Source organism: Leptosomus discolor, chromosome 3, assembly GCF_034619465.1.
Source record: "Leptosomus discolor isolate bLepDis1 chromosome 3, bLepDis1.hap2, whole genome shotgun sequence".
In the NCBI taxonomy this organism is placed as follows: domain Eukaryota; kingdom Metazoa; phylum Chordata; class Aves; order Leptosomiformes; family Leptosomidae; genus Leptosomus; species Leptosomus discolor.
In genome coordinates this window covers 45,129,917-45,140,867 of record NC_141393.1, presented here as the reverse complement: position 1 = coordinate 45,140,867, position 10,951 = coordinate 45,129,917, and the positions used below count along the sequence as shown (strand labels likewise).

General features: G+C 40.7%; 1 protein-coding gene across 1 annotated transcript in view; it reads left to right on the top strand.

Annotated features, from left to right (window-relative positions):
• Window positions 1–9,876: 9,876 nt before the first annotated feature.
• MYBPC3 (myosin binding protein C3) overlaps window positions 9,877–10,951 on the top strand; it is a 64,795-nt gene continuing 63,720 nt past the window's right edge. Inside the window, exon 1 of the mRNA XM_086462999.1 lies at window positions 9,877–9,901. Within this exon, the coding sequence (XP_086319125.1) occupies window positions 9,877–9,901 (25 nt within the window). The remainder of the gene's footprint in view (window positions 9,902–10,951) is intronic.

The window sequence follows — 10,951 nt, the reverse complement described above, 5'->3', positions numbered from 1 at the left end:
GGCTGTCTAATCAAGCTGAATTATCACCATTCACTTGCAAATGCAAGCAGAAGCTCTTTGGCTGTTTTAGAGAAAAATATCAAAATTAATGTGACAAAATCACTGGTTCAGGAAAATTACAGAAGCAAGCACTCCATTTCCTCTGAAAGTGGCCCACGACGAGACAGGCAGACACGCTGGAAAAAGGTAGGTTGGGTCATTATCTGGAGAGATGACCCATGATTAGCACAAATTTATCGGAACGTTTTGTGGCCCACTGCTGTCAGAGATCACCAATCCTCTTTCAAAGTAAGCATTCACCACTACAGCTGGATATTCAACTTATAAATTACCTTTGCAGCCTGCTTTAAAAAAGATCAACTACCTTCATTAGCTGCTGACTAGTTCCTAATCAATTCTTGTGAAAAGATATTATTAGAAAACTGTTGCTGAGCTAAATCCAAAATACTGAACTTCCTACAATATTTCAGATTCCCTCCAGCCATATATCAGAGGCGTAGAAAGTATAAAAATTGCACTGGCTGTACTGAGGGATAATCTGCTTATCATATTTTACAAAGATAGCATATATTTTTTAATTCTACCCAGTCAGAGAGTTTGTGATATTTCTAGATCTGAGGTGCTACTCACCTACATCAGACAGAAGGGCAGTTAAAGGTGCTATCATATGGTTTTGTTTGACAGTACACATAAATAGAACCACCCAAACTTCCTGAAAAATACATATACACATATTCAAATATATTTACTGGTTTTTTCCTCCTCCTTCATTAAATTTTATCCCCATAGCCTCATTTCAAGATCCATACACGGCCAGAGTCTTGTAATCTGTATTTGTCTTCATTTTTGATTAAAGCAGGGCTTATGCTCTGTACTTTCCCAGGTTTTTTTTTTCATCAGTAAATCTTCTGTCTCAGTTTATTTTTTCTAATTGTATCCCTTAATCTCTTTTCCTTTCTTCCATTTCTTTACAGTTCTTTTCTCCCTCATTCAAATCTCTGTACAACAAAAGTCACTTCATAATCATCAAGCTTAATTCAAGATATAGTGCCAACTTCATAACAAGTACATATCTCACATGACAGTTCAATTCAGTTCATTTACTCTAATGTTCTGATTTTGCTTCTACTCTTACTGCACACTGTAGATTCATAGCAGAGACCTTATCACTGATGACAATACAATAAGTACTTTTTCTTTGTCAAAGCCCAGAACAGTATCTTCTCCATGGGAATATCACTCTTGTGCATTTAAAATGTATGCATTACTGGTAGAAAAGACTATGATATGACACAGACTACAGCACTCTGAGGGTACCAATTCCAAGAATTCGCATTTATTTCTAATTTATTTTGTGTGTTAACTTGTTATCTCACACCTGTTCTTGTTCTAAGCAATACTCAAACCAGATTTACATAATTTCACATACCCATATACCTAAAACACTAAAAATGTAAAGCTTGTAATAAACAAAGCTACTGTAAGGAACCCACTAATCTCATACTGCAGTCAAGCACACAAAGAGCTTTGCTCTTTGAAGCAACTGTAACATAGCTAAAACTTCACCAAGTTTCACCTTTCCTTTCTGATAAATTTGCATGATGCAATTCAGTTGGTTCAGTTGAGCCTGTGGTATTAGGGAAGTCTGTATATAATCCAAGTCATCAGAGTCCTATTCCAAGAGATGGGGAATGTGAACTTCTTCCAAAGAACATGAAAACAGCAGCAGGCTGCAGATACTCTCTCATTTTCTCACTCCTAACTCATCTGTGTCTGCTTTAGCCCCATTTATTTCTCTCACAACACCTCACATCACCACACAGGATCTCAGAGTAACTTATGTTGGAAGGAACATTTGGACGTCACCTCATCCAACCCCCTACTCAAAGGAGGCCAATTAGACCAGGTTTCACAGGGCAACTTTCTTTCCATTCTATGTTTCTTTCCATTCTCTCCACTCACACAGCCACATCCCCCTTCTTCATGCCTTCAGTTCCCCTCAGTGTAACTTTTTACTATTGGGGAGCCAAAGCAGTATGTGAGAGTAAGTAGAGCAGTCTATGGACAGAAGGAGAATGAGGATGTGGTAGAGCAGATAAGGTTTAGCAGGAGGTGGTGGAGGAGAAGGAAGGGTGGGAGGAGGTGTTGGGGAGACCAAGGTTATGCAAAAGATTGGGGAAGCGGCTTTGTGGTAGGAAGGAATGCAGTTTCTGTGCTTTAAGGTCTCCCTCTGAGCTTTTGTTTTAACTCCCCAGCAGCAGAGCAGCAGTGCTCTTCATATGAGAAGGCCTTTGACCACTGACACCTTTGTGCAGAATGCTCTGATGCCTCTGGCTTATGCAAAGTGAAGAATGTTTGGGTGCTGAGCTGGGCATTTGCGTATACAAATTAGTTTGGGTTTCTTTCAGATTTAACTAACTAATTTTCCGAGTTTTGAGTGTTTGCTTTTAGAAACATAATTCTATAATTCTTCTTTAGACATTCCCTCTTCCACTTTTCCCATCCATCAACACTCTGTTTCTTTCTCAGCCAGTCCCAGCTATCCACTCTCAGCTCTTCATTCAGCTTTTCTCCATCTCTAGACCCAGTCACTGGACACCTCCATATTTAGTAGATCCCAGTTGCTTTACTCTCAATGTCAGGTTTCAACTTTTGCCCAGCTAGTCTTATTTCTTCCTCTCAGACCAACTTTTCTCACATGTGCCTCCAGTCAGCTTCTCTTTATGCAAATAGTTCTCAGTTCCAATGTATTTGTTCAGCAATTTACATCCCATATCTTCTTACAGTTTCAGTCTTATCACCTACTGACTCCTGGTTCTCCTCCCTCCCTCCCATTTGTACCCCAGCTCCCCATTCAATATTCTTGCCCTTTGAGGATCTATTTCAAATGTCTCCCACAACCTTTAGCCTCAATTTTCTTCTACCCACCTGTACCCTCCAATCACATATTTTTATTTCCTTGTCCCACTCTACTTGGTGTGTTCTCTTCCCTCTCTGAAGGTCCAATTCTTTGCCCCTCACAGTTCTCCCCTCCATTTTGTATGCACCTGAAGCAGATGCTATTTGGAGCATAGGACATACATGCTGTTTGCTCTTAGTTCAAGTGTGTGGATTCAGCCCAAGCCCTGCAGTAGCCCAGAGATAAATGCAGAGAAAATTCTCCTGACCCCTCCACTGCACCAAACTGACACAGTCAAAATCTCTTCAGAGGATAAAATCTAGGAAGTTCTCATCAAGCATATGTAGACTGCATTTTTTTCTATAGTCTAGAATATGGAGCAACTCAAGTTGGTTATCATGAAGCCAGTTAAAAGTACATCCCTGAAATGAAAGCAAGTTAACTGTCAAATGCCCAGAAAGATCTCAAAAATGGGGTGTAAAGTGTAGGGTTACAAATCGTTGTGCAGAGGGAAGCTCAAATAAGGAGGATCAGAGTCACCCAGATCTTGTAAGCCCTTGTAAACTCAAGCTCTGTCAGCGAGGCCAAGTGCCTTTGCAGAATACATCCCAGAGCTCCATGTGTCAAAAGCATAAAGGAAACACTCTTCCTGGTTTAGTGGGTGCAGCCCTTTTGGGAGTGACTCCTGCTGGCCCTGTGCTCTGCACTGAACCCACTATTCACACCAGCCCCTGGAACCAAGAGTTAATTCTACTGTGTTATCACAGAGGAGGTGATATTTTCACAAAAAGAAAACTAAGAGGCAGAGAGACAAATAAACAGAGACAGAGACAAGAAATCAAATGCCATGACAGAAACTAAAAGCAAAAAAAAGCCCAAGGTAGAAAAGTAATATATGGATTTTCTGCCTAGACAGCTAATTTGAGCAAAGTCGTAACCATCTAAACCCACAGCCTTTTAATAGGAAGTTGGATAGTCTTATTAGAAAGAGGTGCTGCTAATTTTGTCTATAAATAATAAATCCTGAGTTTCTCTGCATAAACCATGCTGCAACTCCAAAATCAGGAAGATACATCACACAACCTGTCACTGCAGGCCGTCTATTACTGTAATTTTTGAACTTGACTTTGAACTACACGATGAAAGTCATTCTCTGAAGCACAGAACAACGATTTCAGACTTGCAAGATAATTCCTCTAATGAGGAAGGGCACCCTTTTCCCTCTCATTCACTTTTTAGCAGAGCCCCAGAGACATATATTATGCATTGTTTCACTATACTTGTACACCAGTCTCATCTGAATATAGTATGAAACTTCACACACTTTCTAAAAATTTGTCTAGTGTTGCGGTGCACTGGTAAGTAGTTACCATGATCCACTCACTACGCATCTATTTTGGGCCAGTGCACTTATCGCTATCATATATGTCATTTGCATAGCAGTTTTGTTATTAAAAGTCACTATAAATAAATAAATATAATGTAGAAAATGCTAGAAAAAAAATTTCCTGTTACAACAATGCTGCCACCTGGTAACCAGAAGTGTAATAGCAGAGAAAACATTCATTTTGCTTTGCCATGAACATGCAGACACTATTTGAAATAACATTTAAAATCACAAAAGCTGCAAAGCTGTAATTGGAATAGGATCATTTCCCTGCATCAGATTAAATCATTCTCTGTTTCATTGTAGGGAAGAAGTCATGCCTTCTCCAGATTAAACTTGACTCTGAATCCTGGAAAGTATCTATGGAGAACAAACAGCTAAGGGATTGACTCACTACAGTACTTGAATTAAATATGTCTAATTTTGAGCACACATGTAGTCAGAATTAAGTCCACATTTGAAGTTACTCATGTCCTCCAGTAGTTTGCTGAATTAAAACTATACCGCTGAACATTTACAGAAAGAAACAAATCTATAGTGAGAAAGATACAAAATAAAATGAAAACCTGAGAAAAGAGATTCAAAGAAAATAAGATGTCAGGTGTCATAATAGGTAGAATATCCATTCATGGAAAGGAAAATGCTACAACCACACTAAATAAGGAGTATTTATTTAAACAGAGAAAAAAAAAACCCACATAAAGGTTGGGGAACATAAAATGCATTGTGGAAAGGTTCCCAGGCACTTATGAGAATCCATAACTCTTCAAGAAGGCTGGGAAGGGACGTTTTACAAGGGCCTGCAGTGACAGGACGAGGGGTAATGGTTGGAAGCTGGGAGAGGGCAGGTTGAGACTAGATATAAGGAAGTTCTTCACCCTGAGGGTGGTGAGACACTGGAACAGGTTGCCAAAGGAAGTTGTGGATGCTCCATCCCTGGCAGTGTTCAAGACCAGGTTGGACGGACCCTTGAGCAACCTGGTCTAGTGGGAGGTGTCTCTGCCATGGCAGGGTGGTTGGAACTAGAAGATCTTTGAGGTGCCTTCCAACCCAAACCATTCTCTGACTCTATGATTCTGTGATTCTTCAAGTCTAAAATAGTTTCTAAATATCTAAATATGCAGGAGAGAGTGCAAAACACAATAAACGTATTTACATGAAGACATAACCAGGTGAATAGATGATGGGAGGGCAGTGGATGTGGTTTATCTTGATTTCAGTAAAGCATTTGACACCGTCTCCAGCAGTATCCTCACAGCTAAACTGAGGAAGCGTGGTCTGGATGATCAGGTAGTGAGGGGGATTGTGAATTGGTTGAAGGAAAGAAGTCAGAGAGTTGCAGTCAATGGGACAGAGTCTAGTTGGAGGCCTGTATCTAGTGGAGTCCCTCAGTGGTCGGTACTGGGACCAGTGCTATTCAATATATTCATCAATGACCTGGATGAGGGAACAGAGTGCACTGTCAGCAGGTTTGCTGATGACACAAAACCGGGAGGAGTGGTTGACACAGCAGAAGGCTGTGCTGCCATTCAGTGGGACCCAGCCAGGCTGGAAAGCTGGGCGGGGAGAAATTGAATGAAATACAACAAGGGCAAGTGTAGAGTCTTGCATCTGGGAAAGAACAACCCCATGTACCAGTGTAGGTTAGGGACTGAGCTGTTGGAGAGTAGCATAGGGGAAAGGGACCTGGGGATCCTGGTGGACAGCAGGATGACCATGAGCCAGCAATGTGCCCTCGTGGCCAAGAAGGCCAATGGCATCCTGGGGTGTCCTAGAAGGGGTGTGGTCAGTAGGTGGAGAGAGGTTCTCCTCCTCTCCTCTGCCCTGGTGGGACCGCATCTGGAATAGTGTGTCCCGTTCTGGGCCCCTCAGTTCAAGAAGGACAGGGAACTGCTTGAAAGAATCCAGCACAGAGCCACAAAGATGATGAAGGGGGTGGAACATCTCCCTTATGATGAAACGCTGAGGGAGCTGGGTCTCTTGAGCTTGGAGAAGACTGAGGGGTGACCTCATTAATGTTTATAAATACGTAAAGGGCGAGTGTCAGGAGGATGGAGCCAGGCTCTTCTCAGTGATGGCCAATGACAGCACAAAGGGCAACAGGTGCAAGCTGGAGCAGAGACGGTTCCACATTAACATAAAGAAAAACTTTTTCACTGTGCAGGTGACAGAGCACTGGAACAGGCTGCCCAGAGAGGTTGTGGCGTCTCCTTCTCTGGAGACATTCAAAACCCACCTGGATGCGTTCCTGTGTGACCTACTCTAGGTGGTCCTGCTCTGGCAGGGGGGTTGGACTAGACGATCTTTCGAGGTCCCTTCCAACCCCTAACATTCTGTGATTCTGTGATCCCAGCAAGCATCGTTGGGATGAAGTCCTGCACACTGTACTCCCTACATTAATAAAGATATGCAGAGTACTTTGTCTCGCTTTCTTTTCTAATACACAGTGTGAATGCTTCATCATCTTACTACATATTTTTAGTGACCTATTATCCTAGCATATTAGATTTTTCAGATTAGCAAAAAGTTCTTCCAAATTCCCTAGGAAATAATGGCTTAGACAGTTACTGGGATACTACCCTCAGACAACGCACCCTTAGAATTCAATCTAATGAATGACCATATATCCTTTGAATGTCAACACAATTTAGGTCATCTCACAAATTTCCAGAGAAACATACCAATGCACTTATTCTACAAGCCATGAGATGGCTGGATGAACTCCCCCTTTGTCCTGGAGGAAGCAGGATCCTTCCATTGTCATCCAAGTGATGGAAGTGACCTCTTACCGACACACCGTTGTCAGACAAGTGCCTGACAATTTTACAGACAAATAACTGACAACAAGAAAGCTGCAAATGATGGAAAATGTTTCCCTATGTAACATCAGGTTTAAAAGTGTTTTAATATAGATTTACAGAGCTACACTTTTTGTCCCAAAAATTAGAGGTGCTGTGACAAAAGTATAGAAAACAAGCAACATTCAGACAATGAATGGCAATATCTGTTCTCTCAGAACAAGAGGATATTCAAATTAAAAGTTGGAAAATTGAGAATCAATAACAGAATTCCTATTTTTACAATGTGTTCTTCAACAGTGGAATCACAATTACTGGAAAGTATTGAGTCCAAGGACTTAATGTCATTTTAGACGGAAATTAGTATTTAGATGAATCAATAACATTGAGAGCTCCAAGAACTTAGAAGAAATATTTACGATATATTTAAGCCAGTATCTATTAGCATTCAGAATGATTTCTGTGTTAGACATGCATTATCCCCTATTTAACCATTCCAAGGCTCTCAGTTCTTGCTTTGAAGCACCTACCGGACTCTCACAGAGAACAAATACAGGCTTGGAGTACATGGTAAATACTACATGCCTGCATTTTAAGGAGTTTTTATGTAAGTATATATTTCCTTTAAACCCATACAAATGGGTTTATTTCTACTTACACTATTTTAGTTAAATGGTAACAAAGGCCTATGGTCCTAACTGTAAAAAAAATCTTCAGAACTGAACAATCTTTTGAATCCAAATCTAACGTAATATGCCAGCATACTATGTATTTTATCAAACAAAGAACCTCAAAACATAGCATATAGACTTTGAGTAAAAATAATTATTTGCTCATAGGTGAGTGACAAAGGATGAAGTAGCAAAACTAACTTCTCTAGGCAAAATGATTCCTGAGGAAGAACAGTATATTCTGATGGTGATTACAAGAGGCCCAGGTTTTAAATACTGCGGAAGTGACTTCTATCCAGCTGATTTTCTTTGTAATCATTACTTCAAGGACATATACTAGTGAGGCAACTAAGCTGAGAAGAAGTGTGGCTCTGATCACAGTCCAATTCTGGATTTTTTTTCTTTCTCCCTATAGGTTCGTGGTAGCTCTGCCTCCTGTAGCCTCCATTGTCTAAGGTTGCAGGGAGACAACTCTCTTCCCAGAAGGGATTCAGATGCCATTCCAACAGTGTGCTGGGGATCAGCTCCAGAGAGAAGAGGGACTTAATGGCAGCTCTCTAATAGTGAGAAGTAGTTAAGAAAGGAATAATGATCTTCACTAACTGAGTGACATATTTTTCATACTGTGGGACCCAAGCCCTTTGAAGACGTGCAAGCCAAAGCAGATAGCCGAGATTTCATGACTCCTAGTGAAATGCCTCAGGCACAGGCTGTAGGTCAAAACTGTATCATGCTAGCTTGTGCTCCACTAGGAACGGAGGCAATGAAAAATGTACATAGGTCATATCCTGCCCATCTTCCTCACTTATATGTAAAAAACTCTTTCAGGGGAAGCGGAGGAAGTATTCAGCCCAAAATGAGGAGAGGTAGCAGCAGTCAGTCTTGCATGTTGACATTTGTCCTATCAGTCTACCCAGAGAGTAAGAGGTGACAGATACACAGAAAGCACAGTGAGTGATGGGCTGTGTGCACACTCGTCTATTTCTGAGCTCCCTGCCAAAAGCAGAAGTCTTTCAGACTGAGGTTTTTACAGGCTAGTAAAACTGGAAAAACCAAACCCCATATTTTTTCAATACTAGCGGTAGCTAAAAGGTGCTAAATGCTTGGCCTACTGAGTTTCTCTGATAAAGCTCAAAACGCAAAAGTGACAGGAAATGGATATACCACCAAGTCAATAAAGGGATGATTGTCCACAATTGCTATTTTGACATATGCTAAATGTATGAATAAATAAGAAGCAATGACTGGAGCATGAAATGGCAATACTGCAGTAATTCTCTAGTGAGATTTCTCTCAGATCTTTTCTATATAATTAAGCAAAATTAAAACTTCTAGAAGTAATCAAATAGAACCTTGGAACTATTTTTTAAATGGTACTTAGAAGAAAAAAAAAAAAGACTTGCTAGTTTTCAAGAAATATATGCTGTGGATCAAGTGGGTGGATATGGAGGGAGGACTGAAATTATTTAAGTAGTGTCATGCTTTCTAGTTGTGACTGCAAATGTCAGTAATGTCTCTGAAAAAGAAAATTCTTTCCTGAAGGTTCACATTTAGTTCTGCAAACACAGTCTTCGGTAGAAGAGAAAAAAAAAGAAATAAGAAGAAAGCTCTCTGAGGAGCTATTCAGTTCTCACCCAATTATAATAACAAAGACTGAAACAGGCAGCAAGAATTGAAGCAGATACATACTTAGAGTAAGGACAGAACCAGCATACAGGAGATGTAACTATCAGATCTGGTTTGCTGAAGGTGCTATAAACATGGCAGTATAGGAATTCTTAATGCAATACATACGTGAAGCTAGAAAATGTACTGTACACATATCCAACATCAAATTGTGATCTGGTTTGTACCAACAGATCAGTGGTAGCCAGTCTTAGGTGGTTTGAGCTCTCTGGCTCCTGGAACTTAGCTATATTTATCCTGGCTAATGTAGCCTGTCAAGTGTGTTGATAAGGTGCCGTAGTTGACAACAGTGGGGGATCAAGGGGGAGGAGCAGGATGGGGGCTTCCACCAAGTGTTTCTTTAGGGGGTCTCAAAAGCCCTGCAGTTTCATTCCTGTTTAGCTCGGACCCTGCTTTCTAGATACAACTGGGAGCTTCATCAGAAAGAAAGTGAAGATGCCAGAGCCTCCAAAGAAAACAGGTAAGGATCACAACTGACAGACAAAACCTAAGAACAGCATGACAGAGAAAAATGTGAGTAGATTTTGTACGCTAGGGAAATGAGACGACTCAGTGGAAAAAAAAAAAGTAAGAAAAGAAGATGATATTTTATGAAGTTATAAGAGATGTTGAGTGATCTTGCAGAGAAATCAGTAACTAGTTTGGCAACCCTCAGCCACAGAATCTTCTCAAGAGACTTTGGATGAGGAAAGAATAGAGGCGAAATGCATTTAATTCTCATATTCTTTTAATTTCTCATTTCCTTTCCCAGTCACCTTTAGGAATCTGAAACAAACTTGTAGTCTCTTTCCTGGGCAGTTAGGCAGTATAAACCCCTCCTGGTTTGGTTTGGTTTTGTTTTGTTTTCCCTGATACTTTCAAAGAAGTGTAAGCAGCAAACTTTGATGGTATTTGTTATTAGTGAAATCTCTGTGAAAATGAAAGCAAATGGCAGCTGGTTCAGAGCTTACTCTTTCTAGTTCTTCCAGCTAGTGACAGTGGAGCTCTAGGAAAAAAAGAAGATATTGTACTGTAAGAATATATACGTATTTCTTTTCATTCACCCTCCTCCACCCTTTCCTCTTGAGCCAGAAGATAATTAGCTGTTTTCAGAAAGCCAAGGTCACAGAGCCCAGTGCAAGTCCTGCCCCACGAGAAAAACATCAGGAAAAAATTTCAGATTTAGGAAAATTCTAATTTAAAACTGAGAAATAAGGAATCACTCAGAGGCTGCCCACATAGGAATGAGGAGAAGGCGTAGGATGGGTGTAAGGTGCAATGAATCTCTTTGTCTGAGAAGGAGGAAGAGGGCCTGGGAAGTAGAGGTAGGGAGAGTTTAGCTTCAGGACACCTGTGTGGGAGCGGAGGAAGATGGCTCAGGAGTGCTTTGTGTCCACAACTAAGTTCGGAAAAAAAGTTGTCAAAAGCTGAAGTTATGACTGTTTGAAAAGTGTGCACATATCCAACATACAGGGCTGGAGAAAACTGTACTAAATCTGGGATTCTTCACTTTTAGAGTTCTCACTTCACT